Here is a 24,011-nt window from a genome sequence, read left to right as displayed (position 1 = left end):
CATTTCCCAGCCGTCATTATTGAACATTTTACGTTTCCAAGACGTCATTAATGACGAGTTGTTATTGGCGCGATGAATCGAATACGATATTTTGACATTTCCTATTACCCTAGTTTAACGAGGTGGAGGAGTTGCTTGATTATATTTAGAGAAAATGTGGTTAGTGTTTTTTTATATCTAAGTTATAGTTTTTAAACTTCAAAATTTTAAGTGTTCAAATTTTTTATGGTACTGAATCCATTTTCGGTATAAAAAAACACCATTCAAATACTGTCTCATTAATTTTTATTTTTTTTTCCAAATTTCAGCTACTTTTGATCATCCGACCATTCCGCCTTGTTACACCACTCCTTTCCCATTTACCCGACGTCATTAATGAATGGCTGTTGTTGGCTGGCGTGGCGGTGACACGCACGCTTCAACGGTTGTTTCTTGGCCGTGACACGGACCACATTCATATCTCGAGACTTCTCTGAAGTTTTCTGAATCACCGTAGCATACTCCTCCGCTATTATAAAACAGCCCTTCCCTCTTCGGAATTTCATTCTATACTATGCTCCGCTTGTCTCTTCTTCCGGAGGTTGCGTCCGCATTTCATTTTCTCTGTAATTTACCAGAATCTAGTTGAACTTCGTCGAGGGCATAAACGACGGCAAGAATAGCAGAATAGGAAGAAACAAACGAGGACTACCTGCCGGTGATGGCAGAGAAATTAGGGGCAGAGGGCCTAATGGACCACATGTGCAACGGCTTCTGTCTCCTGGCAGATGCCGAAACAGGCGTCATCGCCTTCGATAATCTAAAGAAGAACGCTGCGGTGTTGGGCATGGAAGCTATGAAGGACGAGGAGCTCCGACCGATGATCGAAGAAGGCGATTTAGACGGCAATGGGGTTTTGGATATGAACGAATTCTGCGTTCTCATGATCAGATTGAGTCCCTCTTTCATGGCAGAGGCCGAAAAGTGGTTAGAAAATGCAGCCATGGATATTATCCATACCTTTGATTTTGATAGCTCTGTGCGAGATTCAGAGATTCAGTTCAGGGTTCGGGAAATGGAATGGCTTAGTTTGCTTTCTCGCAGCCGCTTTCTTTCATATGTTTATATAATTTATGATTTTTTTTTTTTTTTTTAAAATATAGTTTAGGAAATCCAAAGCATGTTGAACTCATTCTTATACATCGATATATGGGAATATTGCTGTTACTACCAAAACTGTGCTGCAACTCAGGACCTTGCGGTTACCTAAGGAGCTATCCTCTACCAAAACTGAGTTGCAACTCAGGACCCGGCCGTTAGCTAAGTAGCTATCTTATGGTTTTAAGAGACATAACTTACATTCAGTAAGGAAGATCAGGCGATGAAAAATACCGTAGCGTAACTCTTCACGTGAAAAATGGAAACTATGATTAAACTAATTTGAATAAAATAATAATATGACTAAATGATTTTGAATAAGATAATATAAACGAATTTGGTTTTGTTTATATAACAATATGATTAAATGATTTTGAATAAAATAATATAAACGAATTTGGTTTTTTATAAATATATATTTTAGAATTTGCTTTATTTAAATATAATCTGATTTTTATTACATATTTTTTAGTTTTATTATATAATAACATGATTAAATTATTTTGAATAAAATAATATAAAGGAATTGGGTTATTTTTTTAAATTATATATGTTTTACAGTTTTTTTAATTAAATAATCTAAATGAATTTGGTTTTTATTATATTTTTTTGGTTTTGTTCATATAATAATATGATTAAATGATTTTGAATAAAATAATATAAACGAATTTGGTTTTTTTAAATATAAATTTTTAGAATTTGGTTTTTTTTTTCTAAATGTGTTTTACGGTTTTTTTTTTAATTAAATAATATAAATGAATTTGATTTTATTATATATATTTTTAAGTTAAGTTCGCCTTAAATTGGAGAAGGAATTTTTTTCCAAATTACGAATTTAAGTTTGCCCTAAATTGGAAAAGGATTTTTTTTAATTACAAATTTGAACGGTTCAAATTTGTGAAAATTGGATTTATCTTTAATTACAAATACGAACGGTTCAATTTTTTGAAAAATATGTCTAACGAATTTGGATAAAATAATACACGATTTTTTTAAATTACAACTGAAATATATAACTGAACGAATTTGAATAAAATAATATAAACTAATTTGAATAAAATAATATGACCATACGTTTCCAAATCTAATGACTACACGGGATATTTTTCAGAAAGAATTTGAATAAAATTATATCAAGTCACCCAATGTATTTATGTATTAAAAACTATTTTAAATTACAAAAAAATCACAGTTTCACTGACGACCATTATAAAGTAATTGGATTTTTATAATTTTTATAAAATACATAAACTCTTTAATCTCTAATTTCCATTTAGAAGGAAAAATTACCAAATTTCAACAAAAATGTTAAAAAAGACGTGTGGGTTGCAAAATTAATTTTCAATTTTGCTACAATGAAAATTTAAAATACCATTCAGTAGAATATTTAAAAAATGTTTGTTGCAAAATTGAGTTATCCCCTTGAATAAAAATGAAACCCGATTTCGAAAAGATAAAAATACATACGTTTTTTTTTATTTAAAAAATAAAAGTAACGTAAAAGCCCTTTTAATTAACGATAATATTTTTGAAAATTAATCTAACGCAAATTTACAAACAAATAACAACATTTGACATTTAATTTCTTTTACAATTCAGCAAAAACAAATACAAATTACAAATTAAATAATTTCAATATGTTTATTATATAAATAATATTTACATAAATACAAATTAAATAATTTCAATATGTTTATTATATAAATAATATTTTAATGAAATACGATGAAAAAATCACGCCACTGTCCTAATACTTATACTTAAATAGGTTGCAAAATTACTTCTTAACAGAATAACGATTATATAATCCAAAATAAGAAAACTTTAATCACAAAATACAAATATGAAAAAATAAAAGGTTAAATTTTAAAATTTAAATATTTTAAATTGAGCATTAAAAATTTCTTTTATGAATGATGTTCAAATAAATGTACAATATAATTAATTTTAAGTAATGTGATTTTGCATAATATGTCAATGAAATATATTTATGGTATAATTTATTAGAATTGATTTGATAATTAAATATATAATTTATTGTATCTTTATTATTAAATTTATATGGTTAAGTCAATAAAAAAATTTATTTTAGAATAAATTCTAAAATTTTAATTTAAATATTAAAAAATGGTGAAGATTTAACTTTCATCAAATAGATATGGCATAATTTTGGTAATAGAAAGGGATTTGAGATTTATTTTTATTTATGCTTGTCAATTTAATTAAAGTAATATCATATCTATTAGCTTCAATTTTGATTTTCATTAAAATTATATTAACTATTTTACTTTATTTATTTATTTATTTATTTATGGCATTAGGATATATATATATATAATTGAGTTAATTTTAATGATTTATTTAATTTTAATAATAGGAAATTTTGACATCTATTATGAATTAATGTTTATATAAGTTTACTAACCATTCAATTTATATGATTATACTAATATATATTTATGATAATGATGGTGGTGGTGGTTAAAGTCCGCTAAGACCAAACATTGGTCTATCAAATCTAAAAAAACAAATTATTTATTTTGATTTAAGATTTTATTCCTATGCTCAAAAAGCTTAGAGAGAAGCCTCCCGAGCTCACTATAAAAACTTGTTAACCATTCAATTTATATGATTATGCTAAATATATTTATTATATTTATATACAACATTACATTTCCATTATATTTTCTTAAAACAAATTCATACTTTGTATATTTATATTTATTATCAATATTACATTTCCATCGTTTGATGATGATGATGATGGTTAACATCTGCTGAGACCAAATAATGGTCTATCGGACCTAAAGAAACAAATTATCTATTTTGATTTAAGATTTTATTCCTATGCTCAAAAAGCTTGGAGAGAAGCCTCCCGAGCTCACTATAATTTTGACATTGTAAAAGGCTAGGAAGGTCAGTATTGTAACAAAGATTGTGAAACTGAGATCTAATGTGGTTATACGCGGGGCACTCTAAGAGGAAGTGGTTTTCATCATCGATGTTCCTATTCTCACATATATGGCAGATCCTTTCTGTCCATGGCGTTTTAGGAACTGCCCAACTACCTGTTTCACTATGGAGCTCATGAGAATTCGTTCTAATCTTTGCTATATTAATTTTCTTCTTTGAGCTAGTTAAAATAGAGAGATACTTTTGATCTTCTAGGGTGGGGTTGATGACCTTCTTATAATAACTTAATTTTCTTTTAGCCGCTAAGTCTTTCTCACACCACATTTTTTCTTTGAACTTAGAAGTAACAATATCTTTAATGTTATTTATGTTTTGCAATGCATCATTTTCGTTGATCTCCCAATAGTTTAACCAAGCCCTTGTGTCTTTATGCCACCCTCGATTGAGCCTTAGGTGCTTTTGGCTGGAATTTAGAACTAGCTTAGGAAGTCTATGATCGTCTATGTTACTGATTTTGTGCTTGTACAACAAAAACCTAAGCATAGCTAGGCTCTCAATAGGGGAAAGACCTGCTTCTATAAGGAGAATATGATAGGGTGTATTACTTTTAATTTTCAGGTTATAAGTTATAAAACGCTTCTGGATTTGCTCAATCTTTCTCCATGATTCTCTGGAGATGCTGCAACCCCAAACCTCACAGCCATATAAGATAACAGGAGTGACTAAAGTTTCAAAGAGGAACTTCTTTTTATCCCACATTACAAGGTTTGCTATTTTACAATTATTTTCAAGACCAAAGTAAGCTTTCCACCCCCATTAATTCTTTTCTCAATGCTATGATTCCAATTGAGCTTGTAATGAATATCAATTCCTAGGTACTTTCTTAAGACAAATTCATACTTTATATTTTAATATTTTGTAACAAAACATATTTATGCAATATATCACATCTTAATTTTTATTATATTATTTTTTAATTGGTCAATGTAATGTTATTTGGAAAATATCTCTATTTTAATAATGTTTTATTCAAAATAAACTTATCTATTATTAAACAAATACCCGCACAATAACAATTCAATCATTATATTAATTGAAAAAACCATCGCTCATGCTATAACATTATTTTAAATCATTACATTAAATCGAATGGATTGTTTTTGGTTTGTAATGATTCAGTGTCGTGGGAGTTCCGCGTCAATCTGAGTGCTTAGGCCTTCCTTACAACTTGGATTGAGAGTGCCCACTTGCATTACCTGCCCGTTACCAGGACGCGGGCCCTACCACGTTTCTTGGGCGCAAATGATGAATGCCATCTACCATACCCACGAATTATATCTTTCTCTAATTCCGGAAACTTCCAAGGGTTAATGTTGGCTGCCCTTGGCGATGACACGCACGCTGCAACGGTTGTTTGTTGCCTGGCACTGGCCGGTGACACGCACCATATTCATATGCAGCGCTTTCTCCGAATCATCCATTAGACGTGCAGCTAACACATGTTTCAGTCAAATAGCCAGTTGGGGATACGTTGATGCTCTTTATTCCATTAACCATCGCGGAGGGAGCCTCCTGAAATCTAATTCACCTTAGGGGACCTTATTTATCCTCCTTAGGTCTAATTCGCCGTAGGGGATCTTATTATGCTCGCTGGCAGCGGTGAGTTTTTTTTTTTTATTATTTATTATTTTACTTACATATATTAAATAATTTTTAATTTTGTAAGATATAATTTTACAAATTATTTTTTTATTTATTATATTTATTCTTCCATATATATTAGATTTTTAGGAAATTTTCTAATTATTATTTTATTAACAAATTTATTTAATTTATCTTAAAAATTAATTTAATAATAAATTTATTATGTATTTCAAATTTATTTACTCATAAAAATATTTTTATTAGAGATTTAACAACTTTATTTATATATTATAGATTTATCTGTGTAAATTTAATAACAAATTTATTATGTATTTCAAATATATTTACTCATATTGGAGATTTAACAACTTTATTTATATATTATAGATTTATTTGTGTTGCCTCTGTATTATCATGTCAATGAGTCAATAGTTGCAATGAGAGATTTATCATTGCTAAGTTTTATTTTTTAACAGAAACGGTTAGAGATTTTATTGCCAAAATAGGAGCGAACTCCAATTACAAGCAGCAATAGCTTATGAAAACTATGCTTAATTTCAAAATTACATCGAATACTTTGGCTGCTTTTGATTTCTGTCTTGTTTTCTGAATACTGATCCATTTGGCACTGTTCTTGGTGTTTCTTTTGCTGGCTGTTCTATCAACATAATACTTGGCATTCCTGTAAGTGAATTTCTGTAGTCCTGATGTCATTCCCAAACTGAAAAGAGGCCCCTGGGATCGATCAACTGAAGTGTGCCTATGGCAGAGGGTGGTTCAAGCAGGGTCCTCCATTGAGACTAAGAGATCCTTGAGATAACAAGTAGCCTTCGTTTGCCAGGGAGTCTGCAAGCTTATTGAGATCCTGCAAAATATGATACATTGCCACAAAGTCAAAATATCTCATTGTATTTCTGATTCTTTGCAGTGTATTATTTAAAACGACATTGCAAAAATGGCTTTCAAAATTTAAGAGCTTAATCAAGAGCTCCGAATCTCTGAAGATTTGGATTCTTTTGTATCCTAAGTCCTTCATGATTTGGCAGGCTTTTAGGAGCCTGTAGCTTTCAACTTGGTTGTTTGTGTTTATGCACAGGCCCCATCTGAAACTCGCGTTGTCCACTCTATCTGGGGAAATGATCAAACCGCCTGTGCCTTAGTTTCCAAGATTCCCCTTGGACGCGTCATCGAAGAAGATAGTGGCATTCGGCGTCCCCTGCCACCTCAAAAGGAAGTCCTCTTCGAAGATACGCAAGCACCATGGAGGGTCTGTCACAGGTTTTCTGAGAGCTTAATTTCTTTCTCTAGTCCCACAGTGTAAGGACCTGCAGTCCTTGAACACGCTCCTGGCTTGAAGTGCGATGACAAACAAAGAAGTTCGAGCTCAAGTCCTATAGAGCAAAGGTGTTATGTTATAATAAGGATGCGTAGAAGGTTCGGCGAGGAGTTTTATATGCGTGGGAGCGTGATGGAACACCCACGGGCCGACCCATACTTGAAGACAAAGCCGACGGGGTATTGCGATGGAGTGTGGGTGTGTTAAGGCATGGAGGACGAGTCGGCCGGGTAGACCAACTCGCCCTGCCACCCGTATAAACAAGTCATGCGATGGACTCATTTGGCATCATCGCTCAAGCAACATCTTCGGCCTACAACGAAGAGAAAAGGCGCAGATCAAGGATACAAGTGCGAGTTGGGAGTGCAGGTCTATGCGCCCAAACTTGGGCGAAGGCGCACGGTGAACGCACGAAGTATCAAGTGAAGGCGTTGGGCGTGGGCAGGGTCGCCCGCCGGTCGAAGTGTAGGGCGTGCACGGGTGTGGCGCCCGGGTTGTGCGAAGGAGCGCCCGACGGTGAAACGAAGGCGTGGGCACCCAATTTGTGCGACGACTTGGCACGGGTTCTTGGGTGACTCGGGTAAGCGTCTGCTCGTCATGCAAGTGTGCACGGTGTGACTTTTGGTGAAGTGTTGAGATTGTGAACGAAAGTGTGACTCGTGCAAAGGCGCCCGTGTGTGGCGACTTGGTTACGACGAGGTGCACCCAAGTTGGGCAAACAACATGATCGTGCGACAAGGTGAACAAAGGGTTGGTGAGTTGTGCAGCGATTGTGCGGAGGCACTGACGAGCTAGGCAACTGAGTTTGCCAAAGATTGTAAATTTGGCTAAGTATGAAACTTGGTGTTTCCAAGTATACTTGTAAAGCTTTGTAATATTGAAAGACTGTATAATATATTATTCGGGCAAACTCATTGTTCAGGGAGTTGCCCCTCCCTTTATACTGTGCAATTGTGTTCTTCATGTATAATTGCTGATGATAATGAATGTGTATGGGTGTTCATTGGTATAAAGGAAACATTAATAATACTTGGTTGCGAAACACAAACTATGTAGGATAAGTGGTTAGGCGTAGTCCACGAACATAAGTATTGGTGAAAAGAAAGTGTTTGGTGGTGCCGCACCTCACCAAGTGCGGTTGAAAGACTACCGCAGGCCTGGGGGCGTGACACACAGGGTCTAAGCCATGCAGAGGCTTCTGCCGGTAACTTGAAGTCAGATTCTATGTTGGTGACGATTTCCAAAAGGAGGCCTTTGATTTTGGCTGCCACATCCACCGCCTTGGGAAACCTGTCATTGAAAATCCTCTCATTTCTTGCAATCCAGACTTTCCACCAGAGACATTTGGGAATTGCTTGCCAAATGTTATTCCACTCTGCATTTTTTATTTTGAGCTCAGGATTTCGATCTGCCCAGGAGATGTAGAGAGAGACAACAGATATCTGAGAAGGGATTAGGACGTTGAGGCCTTGGAGAACCAACTTCCAAACAGCTTGTGTGAAAACACAGTCCACCATCAAATGGTCAGTAGTTTTGGTTGCTGAGTTGCATAGGCAGCATCTAAATGGACCATTAAACCCTCTTTTGTTCAGATTTTCTCCAGTTAGAGCCTTATTGTGCATGAGAAGCCAAGTGAAAAAGTTCACTTTTGGGAGGCTTAAGGAGGACCAGACAGATTTCTAGAGCTTCGGATTCAGCAGGGGAGCATGAGTATCTTGTAAAGCGGAGAAGCCTTGGGCAGCTGTGTAGTTTCCTGTTCTTCCCCACCCCCATTTATCCTTGATCGAGAGGTGGACAGGGGCAAGGCCCGAGAGAGCCGAACACAGTAAATTTTTTTGTGGTTCCAAAGGGTCAGGGATCCCAGGAAAGATCCACCCTTTCCAATTCCCTTTGCTGTCCCAAGCACATATATCAGCGAGACGAAGGAAGCCTTTATTCACCAGCCACATCTTTAACTCAGAGCAGGAGTCAAGGGTGGACAGTGGGGCTTTCCCCTGAATGGAATCCTCCCACAGAAGAGTTCTCAGTCCATTACCAGGGATTCTATAAAGTTGCTGCTGAATATGATCAATGCTTCTTCTGGCTAGATTCCAAATTGCAGTTCCTATAGGAGTAGAAGCAGTGGTAAGATTTCTAAGGGATCCTCCCTTTAAGTGTTTCTTCCAGAGGATTTTGCTATCATGATGCTTTTTATATGTATAAAGTTGCCATATGATTTTTCCTCCAAGAGCTAAGTTTTCCAAGCCAGGGTCTCGGATCTGAAGCCCTCCTTGCTGGAGAGGTCTATTGAGAGTCTCCCATCTAACCAGATGAAACTTGCTATGGTTTCCTTTGCCCCCATTCCAAAGAAAATCTCGAAGGATTTTGGAAATCTGGTTCATGATAGACTTTGGAGCCAGTAGAAGGGAAGACTAGAAAATAGGAAGGGTGGAGAGGATTTCCTTGATCAAGACTAATTTCCCAGACTTTGTAAGCCATTGGCCTCCCCAATAGGCTATTTTATTTTTTATCTTGCTGATTACTTCAGCCCACAAGGAGGAGGAGCTAGGACCCAAGGTTAATGGGAGACCGAGGTATTTGATCTTTTCCCATTTGTCAAACCTAGGGAAACCCAACATGCAGGCAATTCTGAGCATAGTTGGGTGATCAACATTCCAACCATACACAATGCTCTTTCTTTTATTGATCAGGCCTCCAGTGATTAAGCAGAACTGTTGGATAATTTCTTTGAAGGCCTTTGCAATCTTAACCGAGGCCCCTCCCAATAGGAGAGAGTCATCTGCAAAGAGGGCATGATTTATGGGATCAACTCCTCTAGCAGCCTTGATCCTAGGGATTGCACCTAAATCCATTACCGCTGTCAATTTTCTGCTCAGCAATTCTGCCAATAAAATATATAGAAAGGGAGACAATGGGCAACCTTGGCGGAGCCCTCTCGGAGCTTGGAAAAAATTAGAAGGTCTGCCATTAACTAGGGGCGCAATCCAAGGTCTATGAGTGCAAGCTTTTATCAAATTGACGAAATCAGCACTGAAGCCAAAGGAGAGAAGGATTTTATAGAGAAAAGAGAGTTTGACTCGGTCGAATGCATTGGACATATCTAGCTTAATGAGCATGCCTTTTCCCTTCTGAGAATCGTTGGAGTGAAGGGCTACTTACACTTGGATCACGTTGTCTATGAGGTGCCTTCCTTTGACGAATCCTCCCTGCATGGGGGAGATCAAATTTCCCAACAAAGATTTGAGTCGATTAGCTAGAAGTTTGGCAAGAATCTTGTAAGAGGCGTTCCAGAGGGAGATGGGCCAGAACCTGTTGAAAGACTATGCATTAGTTTTTTTAGGGACTAAGGCAAGGAAGGTGGATTTGGTATTCCCTCCCACTTTGGCTTTCTTTTGAAAGGTTTTTATCATTCTTAGGAGGTCAGATTTTATGACATTCCAACACACCCTATAAAAATGGATGGTGAAGCCATCCTGCCCCGGAGCTTTATCCGGCTACATAGACCATATAATTTCCTCTGTCTCTTTTTCGGTGAAGGGTTTCATAAGACCAGCATTTACCTCTGCAGTGATAAGAGAGGGGATTTTAGACAAAAAATCCACAGCCAGCTCATCATCAGAAGAATCCTCCTCCTGAAAAAGATTCTTGAAGTGGGAAGTGGTTGCCTGATGAATTAAGGCATGTTCTTTAATGACAACCCCCTCACTATTTGATATTTTTGAAATATGTTTCCGGGAAAGACGGGCTCTGTATTGTCTATGAAAGAAATATGTATTTCTGTCTCCAGCTTTGAGCCAGAGGCTACGAGACTTAAGACGCCAATATTCCTCTTCCTGGCGAAAGGAGAGAAAAGAGTTGAATTGGGCAGTTTGTTCTGTGAGCAGCTCATCTTTGGTAATTTTGGTTCCTTCCATGCCTAGTTAGATCTCGGTAAGAGCCTGAACATTCTTTTGTCTATTGTTCGTAGGGGTGAAGGGAGGTTTTTCTTTTGCCCATGCTTTTAATGCAGACTTGTTTTGCTTAATTTTCTGCTCCCACACGAAGCTGGGGGATCCTTCAATAGTTTGTGACCAAGCATGGACCACTGTATTCAGGAAGCCCTCTCTCGATACCCAAAGAGGATTGAATCTGAAGGGGATTGGGCCCAGATCCTCCTCTTTCTCTATCAACAACAAGATGGGATTATGATCAGAAGTTAGTTTGGGCAGAATTTTAGAGGAGATTATATGCTTTCCTTCCATGAAAGAGCTTTGGACAAGGAAACGGTCTAGACGGGCTGCTATATTGGCTGCACCAACTCTGTTATTGGTCCAAGTATATCGACCTTTCTTGGGTTTATGGTCTAGGAGGTCCCAGGCAAGGATCAGGGACTCCACCGTGCCCAGATAGGGATCTTTACCCCACACTCCTCCTTTCTTCTCATTTGGTGCCATAGTAATGTTGAGATCCCCTGCCATAATGATATTTGAGGGGGAATAGATTTCTAGGAAATCTGTTAGCGTATTCTAGCAATCCTTCTTTTCCATGAAGTTAACAGGAACATAAAAATTAAAGAGGGCTAGAGAGGTCTTACTTGGGAGATGAAGCAGGTCTGTATAAATCCAATGTTGGGTAGCAAAGGAGCTTTTAAGCTGGAACCTATCCTCCGACCATAAGGTAGCGAGGCCTCCTGAAGTTCCACAAGCACTGACTGCTTTTCCTGTGTTCTTTTTCCATTTAGTTCTGCTTGTAGATAGAAGAACATCCTCTTCTATCTTTGTCTCTTGGAGCAGGAGAATGTCTGAGGATTCCATTCTAGTTAGATCTTTGACTGCTTCAACTTTCAGTGGGTTTCCCAAACCCCTGCAATTCCAAGAGATGATCTGCATTATTTATTGGAGAGAGGAGGAGCAGACCCTCCCTTTGGGAGACGGGTCCTTGTATTTCTACCTAACGACATTTCAATTGTGGACTGAGAGCCCTGCATCTTTAATCACTCTGCTTCTTCCTCTCTGATCTCCTTGCGGGACTTCCTTCCTGCCTTTTTATTGGATTGTTCGAGAGGTTCATCTTCGAAAGAACATGGGCTTTCTATCAGCTTTTTCTTTTTGGTCATCTCTGCATAGGAGGGAGGGGAACTTGTAGCTGTTGGAGCCCCCTAGATTTCTTGATGGATTGCATCTACACACGGGGATGGGATGGCTTCTGCAAATTGTTCCTGAGGTACTTCATTTATTCCATCGTCTGTTACATGCTCCATATGTTGTTGCACCTCTCCTTCTTCTAAATCTGGTTGATCTTCTGGGGTGTGAAGAGCAGCGAAGGGATTTGAGGAGGTTTTCGCATTAGCTGCTGCTTGACCTTCTGATAAACTCATCCCAGTAGTGGGGCTTCCGTTCTCTGGATTCCCTCCTTTCTTTTTTGTTCTATAGTTTTGTTTTGTTGTGCCAGTTTTTCTGACTTATGTCCATTGTTCTCCCTTTTCCTTTTAAGAACCTTCATCAGTTTTCTTCTTTCAGTTTTGGGCGAAGTGACCATAGCCGTGACAGAGCCTGCATTTGAAAGGAAGCTGTTCATAGTCCAGTTCCTGAATATGAGACCAGCTAGCTATGGTTCGCTTGATCTCCTCTGGTAGTCCTATCTCTAGGTCTACTTCAACACATATTATGGCACACGAGTATTGATCTCTCCTTTCAGCCCTACCTATGTATTTACCTAATTTATTCCTAATTATTTCCATTGATTCGAAGTTCCAACAGTGAAGGGGCAGATGGGGAAGCCTTACCCAGGCTGGAACGGCAGAGGGGGTGTCCTGAATAGTATCAATGTCCAGAGTCCACTTATTTAGGTAAAGCCCTTGGGGGCCCATGAAATAAGGACCGTTTCTGAAGATGAGGTCTCGATCTTCTGCCGATTCGAATACAAAGGCATAATAACCTCTGCCTACTAGATGATTTTGAATACCTTCAGAGACGAGAGGCCTCCGGTTTCGCTGGACCCATCCTTCATTAGCTTTCGGAGAGGGCCAAAGACCCATAAATTGGTCGATGAGTCCTCTTTCTGCTAGATTCAACGCAGTCCTGCACGGTTGGTCTGCTGGCAATTCTACAGTGGGGATGGAGTATAGTTTCTTGACGAACTTCTGTTGATTCTTGTTCAGTTTCCTTTTTCCACTGGAGGCTACTAGTCTTTTAGAGGCTTCGATCTCAGGGGGGGAGTGGAGGGAGACCCTCCTCGGCTTCCATGATGTCTGTAATCAGCGAAATAAGAGATAGGGTAGGCCGCGTACAGGAGTCTGGCAGGAAAGGAGGCCTCAACAGCAAGAGGTTGTCGGGGGCACGCTATAGGGGCAAAGACGGGAAACTCACCAGTGGCTCAAACGCCCGTTCGCTCCAGTGCTGCGCAGTGCTTCTATCATTGCTAAGTTTTCACAACATTTTTTTATCATAAAAAAAAATATTATAGAAAATTCCAATTATACAAAATGATAAGATTGTCACTTATAATAATAAATTTAAAACATATTGAAACAATAAGAAAATTCCAATTATACAATATGATAAGATTGTCACTCATAATAATAAAAAAACAACCAATTAGAAAACAAGAGATATATCCTATGCTAAAACCTTAATCTCTATTGAATGGGGTGCAATCTCTCTTCTTCTTCTTCTTCTTCTTTTTTCTAGAGATTGCAGTGTCTCTTTTAGAAAAAATCAATGGTTTTTTAATCAATTTGTTTATATATGCAAATCCAACTTTCTAACATGCAGATATGATCAACCAATTAAAAATCTATTATTATTGTTATTGAGCAAGATTAGATTTTCCATGGTGATAATGTTGAAATACAAATAACCAAATACCTCAATTTTCCAATGAGTGAAATCTAAATTGACCAAATTTTAAACCTTAACACTAACTTGAATTTAATATTTTTACTTTAATTTAATTATATATAAACACTAACTACTATGTAACCCTTATTTTATTTGAAGTTTAATTGTTGTTGATTTTTAATTTTTATTTAAATTAATGGATACGATTAACTTTCACAGGAATATGCTTCTTATGAGAGGGCAATGGAGGGTTATGATTTGCGCATGGTGGTCGTTATAAAATAAATTGAAAGGATTTAATAAATAAATTGGAACGTCGTTGCGGTCGTTTGGAATATGTGGTGAAGCAAATGCAAACCGCACGGTCTCTTGGGCGCATGGCAAGAATTTATCTAGAACCTTATCTCCGGCCATTGCAACCCTGCAGTCTCTTCGTGTTCTAAATTCGTCTAGCAACAATTTCTCGGGCTCGATTCGAGTCAAGTCATTAAATTGCTCGAGTCTGAGGAAACTCATTCTGCGTGGCAACAAGTTTTCTGGGGCAATACCTGTTCGGCCTGTCGAGTCTGAAAATGTTGGAGGTTTTGGATGTGTACAATAATATGATATCTGGTGTTGTTCCCTCTGATATTGGGCTGTACCCAAGGCTCAATATCTTGATTTCGCCGGGAATTGTATAGAGGGAACTAGTCCGCCTCAGATTTCTGATATGACAAGCTTGGTGTACTCGAAACTCGGAGGAAACGAGCTGACAGGCAAAATTCCTTCTAGGTTCAAGAAGCTCCAGAGGATGGAATGGCTTTACTTGGTCTAAAATTAGTTTGTCGGTGAAATTCCTTCTAAAATAGGAGAAATCACGATCTTGTGTACAATAATCTCATGGAAATAATCCCTGGTTCTATTGGTAATATGAGAATCGCAATACCACTCTCAGTCGATGGATGATTCCACCAATACAATAAAACCACTACAATCAGGGCCCAATCTCTTTGTGGGGCAATTTCCCATGTTTTCGTTATTGAATGAATGAATCTTATTTGGCTGTAAAATAGCAGCGGAAGTGATTATCTCCGTGGAAATTGATGCACCTGAGAGATGTGTATAACCTCAAAAAACCATTTTTGCGTTCATCTCATTTTGAAAATCACAGAGGAAAAACAGTAAGTTGCGTCCATATGGGCAGCTCGTTGAATTTTGAACAGCTTGTATTTCTTTTGAACATGCAAGGATCGATAAGGGCCCTGGAGTGGAAGAAGCAGGTGAATTCAATGCATATAAATCATCTAATGAATTCCTTTTTCCCTTCGTTTTTAGAATTAGAGAATGAATATTTTACTAAACCTAATCAAAATTTTGGATTAATTTGAGTTCTCAGTTATGTAATTCCATCGCGAAACTGTAAGTTTTATTTCAGTGTGTTATAGATTCAAAGATGCGGATTCGCAGAATTTCCACGCATTCTGTTGTTAACTTGCCAATTGCAAAGATATTTTGTTATTGATATAAATAAATTCGGTGTGAGTTTAATTATCGTATCTATGGACCTTCTAAGTCATTGGGCAGACTTGGAAATTATTTGATGGTATTTATTATGATTAGCATCAAAGTATGATTCAAATAATGATGTTTCAGAACTTGTTGCAAATATTTGTGTTGGGGTAAACTAGATAAAAATCACACTTTGAATTAAATGAAGGAGTTGCAGCTCACAGGTCTGTACGGCACCTGGGAGACTGCACTCAACACAAAGAGGAGACTCTCACTCTCGTTCACTCTACATTCCATCAAATGAATATTACAATATTAAATACATCATTGAAAATTAGGTAGTTGTGAACAACCTCATAAACTCTAGGAACTAATCCTAAACTAAGGAGATGTGTTACAACCATATAACCATTTCTCCATTATTTTTAACTCCTCCCCTTAATGGAGAAAGGGTAATTCTGCACTCCTAACATCCCTCTAAATAATTAAACTTTACTCGCCCTAGAGGCTTAGTAAAAATATCAGCTAAATTATCACAAGTGTGACAATACTCCACACATATTTCTTTTGACTGTATCTTTTCTCGAACAAAATGAAACTGAGTGTCAATATGTTTAGTATTTTTATGGAAAACTGGATTGTATGCAAGCTTTATTGTGCTCTGGTTGTCAGTTTTGATGTTGGTTGCTTCTTTCTGCCATTCGCCTGCATCGCTAAGCAATCTCCTCAACCAGATGGCTTCGCATGTTGGTGCACACAACGCTTGGTACTCAGCTTCACATGATGATAATGCTACAGTACTTTGCTTTTTGCTACTCCACGAAATAACCCCGGATCCAATACTAAATGCATAAGCTGTGATGGATCTACGATTATCCAGGTCACCTGCCCAATCAAAATCTGAATAACCTGCTAAAGTAACATCAGAAATGTCAGTGTATAAAATCCCATAATTACAAGTACCACTAAGGTACCTCAACACACATTTTGCTGCAATCCAGTGACTTTCAAGTGGTTTGGACATAAACTGGCTCAGCACACTAACAGAATATGCCAGATCAGGTCTACTTGTCGTGAGATATATCAAACTTCCCACTAGCTGTCTATACAAAGTGGCATCCACTTTTTTTGTGCCATCATCACTGCTTAACTTGAGATTTTGCTGCAATGGTGTTGCTGCTGTTTTACATTGTTCCATTCTGAATCTTTCCAACAGGGTTCTGACATACTTTCCTTGAGTTAGAAAAGTTTGACCAGAATCTTTCCACACCTCCAAACCTAGGCAATAATGAAAATCTCCAAGGTCTTTCATTTCAAATACCTGTGACATTTGCTGCTTGATTTCTTTGATCAAATTATTTACATTTCCTGTTATGATCATGTCATCCACGTACAAAGAAATCAAACTGATTTGTCTCTGTTTATTTATCTTGGTATACAGGTTTGGGTTGTTGAGGCTCCTACGAAAACCATGTTGTGTAAAAAATGAATAAATTTTCTCATACCATGACCTCGGTGCTTGTTTCAAACCATAAAGTGCCTTATGCAATTTACACACTAAATGCTCCTGCCCCTTTTTCACAAAACCAGGAGGTTGTACTAAATAAATTTCTTCCTTTAATTCTCCATTCAGAAATGCAGACTTAACATCTAGCTGGTGTAGCTTCCATTTATGTTTTGTTGCTAAAGAGATTAGCATTCTAATTGTATTTAGTTTAGCTACAGGGGCAAAGGTGTCATCGAAATCTATGCCTTCTTGCTGTGAATAACCCTTTGCTACCAGTCTAGCTTTGAATTTTTCTACACTCCCATTTGCATTTATCTTAGGTTTATACAGCCACTTACAACCTATAGGGGTTTTTCCTTCAGGCAACTCAACTAAATCCCAAGTATTATTTCTATATATTGATTCAATTTCCTCATGCATTGCAACCCTCCATTCATCTGATTTACTTGCTTCTTCATAGTTTGAAGGTTCTACAATGTTTAAAATTTTGGACATTAAAGCATAGCCTTTCAATCTTTCAGGTAGTCTAGTCTTCCTACCTGATCTTCTAGGTAGAGGACTTACCTCAACTCTATCTGTTTCAACACTTTCCGGGCCTGCATCATCACTTATTACACTATCTGCTGCTACTTCTTCCTGTTTCTGCTCCTGCTCCGACTCTTTATCTTCGTCACTGTTCATCTTTATCAGCAATAGAATGTGGCTGTCACTGTTAGAGTCTTCCTTTCCATCTTCAGTATGTTCATGAAAAATAACGTCTTTGCTTGCAAAAACTTTATGCGTCACAGGATTATATAACTTGTATGCCTTATACTCTGTGCCATATCCTACAAATATACATTTCAAGGCTTTGGGGTCTAACTTCTTTCTCTCTGCTTTTGATATATGAGCATAAGCTTTAGATCCAAATATTCTTAGATGACTAACTGCTAGTTTGAGTCCAAACAATGCTTCAAAGGGGGTTTTGAAGCCTAGACATTTAGTAGGACTCCTATTCTTTAAATAAACAACGGTATTAATGGCTTCTGCCCAAAGACCATTTGATATACCTTTTCCTTGAGGCATACTTCTCGCGCACTCCACAAGAGTTCTGTTCTTGCGTTCTGCTACTCCATTCTGCTATGGAGTGTGTGGCACTGTAAATTGCTGCATAATCCCATGTTGCTTGCAGAAGTTCATGAACTCTCCTAACCTGTATTCTCCCCCTTGGTCCCAATGGAGAATCTTTATCCTTTTTCCTGTTTGGTTCTCTATCATAGATTTAAACTCTTTAAAGTACCGAAAGGCTCGACTCTTTTTACTTAAAAAATACACCCATGAAAACCTAGTGCAGTCATCTGTAAACGACGGAAAATAATATGCACCTCCTAGTAACCTAGTTTGCATAGGTCCACAAATATCTGTATGCACTAGTTCTAGGATGTCTCTTTCCTTTCTGTTTACATGCAAAGGGAACTTTTCTCTATGCATTTTCCCTAATGCACATCCATCACATTCCAGCTTGACATTATGAAAAACAGGGAGTCCTTCGACCATACCTTTCTTCTGAAGTAAGATGAGGTCTTGAAAATTGAGATGTCCAAACCTCTGATGCCAGAGATTTTCGACTGTTGATCCTGCTGCAACCATTGCTTGTCGTGGCATACTCTTTGCATCCATCTGTACAAATTCCCCACGCGCACTCCTATTGCAATTGTTTCCATCTGGCTATCCTTAATGACACAACCATTCTTAAAGAATTGCACCTGCATGTCCTGGTCTGTAATCATTGAGACAGAGATCAAGTTTTTCTTAATTCCTGGAACATATAATACATTTTTAAGATGTTTAATGTTGCCACTAGGTAGCTTCACAGGAATGTCTCCATATCCTTTGATCTCATACCCACTGTCATCTCCTAGATAAATTTTTGATCCACATGCAGATTATTCAAGAAATTCAAAACAGTCCTTCTTACCAGTCATATGTGAGGACGCACCAGAGTCGACATACCATATGTCGTCCTCATCTCCCTTTGATGCTGAAAGAGCACAATCAACTGTGAATAGTCGAAGATCATGGCTTTGGTCCTCCTCTTTTCCAGCAAAACAACCCTGATGTTTCCTCTGTTTGCCTTTTCTTTCATCCGCCTACCTCTTATAGCATTCTTTAATCTGATGACCAGGTTTACCACAATAAAAACATCTCTTAACATAATTATCAGTCATACCTCTGAATGGTCTCTTTTGAAAAGAGTTGGCCCCCTTCTGCTGCTGCTGCTGTTGCGGTTGCTAGTGCTGATGTTGGTGCTGGTGTTGGTTTCCTCTGTACTATCACCTCTTCGCGATCAGAGCTAGGTCATTTCTCTGAGTTTTCAGATTCTGTCGTCGCTCCTCCTTCTGGAGCAGAATCGCTGTCAGATCATCAAATGAAGGGGATTTCTCCCTCGCTGACAGTCCTGTGATGAATGTCTGGTATTCATCAGTCATTCTGTTCAATGTGAGTGTAACTAGATCTGAGTCGGACACCTTTTCTCCAATAGCTCCCAGTTTGTCTCTCAGATTCTTGACTCTGGCCATGAATCCACCAACGGACTCATTCCCGTCCATCTTTAATGCAAACAACTTTCCCTTGAGTGCCAAAACACGATTTGTATTCTAAGTCTCGTACAGGTTCTTGATCGTTGTCCATATATCAGCGGCCGACTTGGAATCTCTGATATGTGGGATAATATTGTCCTTAACGGACATCTTCAGTATAACTTTTGCTTTTGTTTCTCTTTTATCCCAGTCTTGTTCTTGGGTCACTGTTCCAGATCTCGACTCATTTTCCTCAACGATTGCCCATGCATTTACACTCTTCAGCAAAGTTTGCATTTTGAATTTCCAGTTGGAGAAATTCGTTCCATCGAGTTTGCCAGACTCGTGGAGGTATGATTCTATACTGTTGTTCATTTTCGCCCAACTGAACTCTTCAATCGGCCACCACTGGGCAAGTCCGATCTGCCACCACCGAACATATCAGGAACTTTACTGTGCCACCACCAGGCAAGTCCGATCTGCTGCCACCGAACAGATCAGGGGCTTCACTGTGCCACCACCGGGCAAAACCGATCTGCTACCACTGAACAGATCAACAAGCAAGCTCCAACACGCCACCATCGGGCAAAGGCGATCTGCTTCCACTGAATAGATCAAGGAGCTGCACTGCGCCACCACCGGGCAAAAAACCGATCTGCTTCCACTGAGAAGATCATAGAGCTCTTATTCGCCACCACTGGGCAGGTCTGATCTGCTACCTCTGAGCGGATCACGAAACCCCAATTCGCCACCACCGGGCAGGTCTGATCCGAGCGGATCAAGGAACCTCAATTCGCCACCACCGGGCAAATCAAATCTGCTACCACCAAGCAGAAATCTCCACGTGCCACCACCGGGCAACTCCGATCTGCAACAAAAAATTGCAGATTTCCAGAGAGAAAGAGGTTGGCTCTATGGCGCTCTAAACAGCTACAAATTCGCACCAATTGCAGAAAAGAAAAATTCGCGGTGTCCACGGAAATTGGCGTGCTTAACAGCCACGGATCCGCACCAATTCAGTTATAACTTCGTTGGCGCTCTTAACAGCCCCAAACCCGTGCCAATGGGCGCTTCTATTCTTTAAAAAATCGCGCCTTTCTGTTTTGTTCTGGATTGGCGCGATTATCTTCAAAAAATCCGCGCCAATCTGCTGCTCCTTCTAAAAAAAATATGCTCTAACCCTTTCTTCGACTCAGAGATGATCAGTCATCTGAGATCCTTCGCTCCAGGTGTCACTGCAGTTCCACCTGATCACACAGATACATTTACATGCACTCCTACCACTACAGAAATGTAACTAATGATACATCCGTAAGAAAAAAAATGAGGCTATCTCTACTCTAAGCTCTGATACCAAGATAAAAATCACACTTTGAATTAAATGAAGGAGTTGCAGCTCACAGGTGTGTATGACACCTGGGAGACTGCACTCAACACAAAGAGGAGACTCTCACTCTCATTCACTCTATATTCCATCAAATGAATATTACAATATTAAATACATCACTGAAAATTAGTTAGTTGTGAACAACCTCCTAAACTCTAGGAACTAATCTTAAACTAGGGAGATGCGTTACAACCATATAACCATTTTCTCCATTATTTTTAACTAAACTGTCCATTCAGATAAATATCTGAAAAGTTTTGTGCTCAATTAATTTGTAATTAACAATTATGATAGTGAAGTTTCAAAGCTAAACTTTGTCCCGCATGTACTTATTTTGTTGGATTTATTGGGCATTTCGAATCCCTATTATGCTTTATTGAGTTGCAGACTGTGGGTTGTTTTCTTCGTCATAGTTGATGTACAAATAGAATAGCTATCAGAGTTTTTTTTCTCCATGTCAAGATCAACTATTAAAATTTAATTTCCATTTAGTAGAAGACTAGGATTAATTAAAAATATTTTCTGCAACAAACAAAAAGAGGATGAAATCCTTAAGATGAATGTTGGCTTCAATAGTAATCTTACCACGAAAATACAATGGCCGATGATAAAAGCATTATTTAGAAGACAGTAAATGATGGATTAAATCCAAATCTATGGTTAATTTCATATGGCACTTCAATATTCATGGTATTTGCAATGCCAAAATTTGAAGTATTAGCGTTTAATACTTTGATGCCTCCTTGCGGTTATTTATTTTATTCAATGCATAAGTGTGTTATGCAGCTTCGAAATAATAGAAGGCTTGTTCGATCTTTGCTATGTTTATTTTGATGCATCCTTATTTATTTTATCAAATGCATACGCCTGTTATTTTTATGCATCTTTATTTATTTTATTAAATGCATACTTATGTCATGTAGCTTCCAAATAATTTAAGGTTTATTCGATCCTTGCTATGTTTAAGGGATGTTTTATGATTTAAGTTCTGAAGAAATCTACTGAATAATCTCGCTGAAATTTGGGAATGGAAGGGGACTCTTGGGTGAAAGGGACCCTAAAGTGAGGCATTTCATTAGGTATGGTTTATTTAATAAGAAGATTTATCCAAATTAATGAATAAATTTAGTAATATATTTTGAGGTTTGTTAATTTTTAAATGAAATAAAATTTATTGATATTCCAGGATAGTTTAATTAATAATTATCAGAAACTTGAAGACTCATGGAATGAGCTTATTCATTACATTGCAATACACATATTTATACAAAATTCACTACAGCTATTCACTTACTGTTATTTATTATCTACCTAAATCCGTTGACTATAGCCACTCTATGCCGACTAACACGTCGACTATAGCCGCTCTACGTCGACTAACACTGATGACTACGCCGACTATCACCGTCATACGGTCAGGCGTGATTAATGTTCTAACACCTCCCCTTAATCACGACGACCTAAAATTTAACTTGCCTGCTGGTCTAAGTCTCAGCTAGGCTTACAACAAAACATTTCATTTTTGCCTTCTTATTAAAGGGTCCATGCTTGTTCCTTTTCCTTTGCTAGTGCATTTTCATCTTCACCTTTCTAGGTTTCCTTATGAAATTCCTTTGCTCCTTGCTTACGTACTTATCGTCAACAACCTCTTCTGGATTGGGATGCAATGCAAGATCCCAAACAAGGTAATCTAATTCATGTTCTCCCCACTTTCCATGAGGAGCCACCAAAATGCACTCATCCTCGAACATGAGTGGCCTCAAAACAACATCCATGGTAGTATCCTCCACAATTGCAGTCATCTTGAAAGCAGATCCAATAAAACTTCTAACAATTGGGTTATGAGAGAAGCAAGTTTTACTCTGAGTGCTTTCTTCAACAACATGATCCTCAACAACATGAGTGATTTCTTCAACAACATGATCATGACACTGTTTGTCAATGAACTCAAAAACACTGCCAAACCCAAATGGGTTCCTGAGAAAATGATCATAGAAAGGATCATTGTCAAAAAAGTCTAAAAAGATAGACATATCAACTAGGCTTAAATTTTCCTTAAACTCTGGCGAGCTTTGACTTCAGAATAGCACCACTCTTGGAATAGCACCTCTCGGCTCTGCCTCTCACTTCCCCGGATGCACACCACACTTTCGTTGCCCGAGTTTTGAGAGCTTCATCAAACAATAGCCACTACAAACTTTGCTCCTCTGCGCTACAACAGTTCAAATGAAAACTCCTAGGCTTTCACGCCTCACTTCACATCACAACCGGCAGCGGCTTCTCCAGGTATTTACTGGTCTTCAATTTGTAACCTACACCGCAATAGACATTCCACCATGGGCCTCGACAAGCCACGCAGATTCAGCACTACTCCAGGCAACTCCACGTCGGGTTACATAATACTTCTCGCGCTACACGGCTTGCTTACTGTCAGCAACCACTCACAACCAGTGGACATCACACACTTCACTTAGGCGTTGGCGCGTTGGCCTTTAAACTTTTCAGTTGGGCTCAGGTTTACGCCTCCTTCTGCCAGGAAAGACTCCAACAACCCTTCACAACAGCCCAGCAACACAGGACTCAACGCCTCCTCAACACACAAGATTCGACATGGTCTTCAAATACGGTGATTGACACCCTGGCAGACGCACATCAAGGCTAGCCACAGACCTTCAGCTCTATGCCTCAACAAAGCTCAACACACATACGTAGACGCCTCCAGGCAGAAGTGTGATAGATCGGCTCTCCAACGACCTATTAACCAGGGCCAACGTCAACACAGCAGGTGCCAGACAAAGTAACGCTACTATACGCTGGCCGCTTCTCTAGGCAGCCCCTCTGCTCCTCCACGCTCACTACATGATCTAGAATCTTGCACAAAATCCTCTACACAGGGCTTAACAACAGCAGTACGAGATCACGCTTGCACTCTGGCTGGCTTTCTCTAAGGCAGCTCGGTAAATAGAATAGCAACAGGTCTTGAGAAACAACTTTTTCTCAGAATACAGAAAGCACGGTGCGCACAAACTGGTGCACTTCTCCGACGCTCATACGGAACAATATCGCTCTCCACTTGGCATTCACACTACCGAGCCTTCAGGTCGGGTTCACCACAAAACACAACACCTACCAAACTTTGGCTTCAAACAACACTCCACTGTCAACAACAGCGCTTCGACTTGCGCTCAACACAGAGACTTCACAACACACACCAGAGCTACCA

General features: G+C 38.4%; 1 protein-coding gene across 1 annotated transcript; it reads left to right on the top strand.

Annotated features, from left to right (window-relative positions):
• The first annotated feature begins 686 nt into the window (after positions 1-686).
• On the top strand, positions 687-7,015 carry LOC149233350 (uncharacterized). Its single transcript, XM_089382163.1, has 2 exons — positions 687-1,045; positions 6,791-7,015. The coding sequence occupies exons 1-2, from the start codon at positions 701-703 to the stop codon at positions 7,013-7,015; spliced, it is 570 nt and encodes a 189-aa protein (XP_089238289.1). The 5' UTR covers positions 687-700.
• The last annotated feature ends 16,996 nt before the right edge of the window (positions 7,016-24,011 follow it).

Source organism: Pinus tabuliformis, chromosome J (genome assembly GCF_031772625.1).
Source record: "Pinus tabuliformis cultivar Carrire ecotype Pingquan chromosome J, CPIR1, whole genome shotgun sequence".
In the NCBI taxonomy this organism is placed as follows: Eukaryota; Viridiplantae; Streptophyta; class Pinopsida; order Pinales; family Pinaceae; genus Pinus; species Pinus tabuliformis.
Note: the sequence above shows the minus strand (reverse complement) of the source record. Positions and strands in the feature narration are given on the sequence as shown.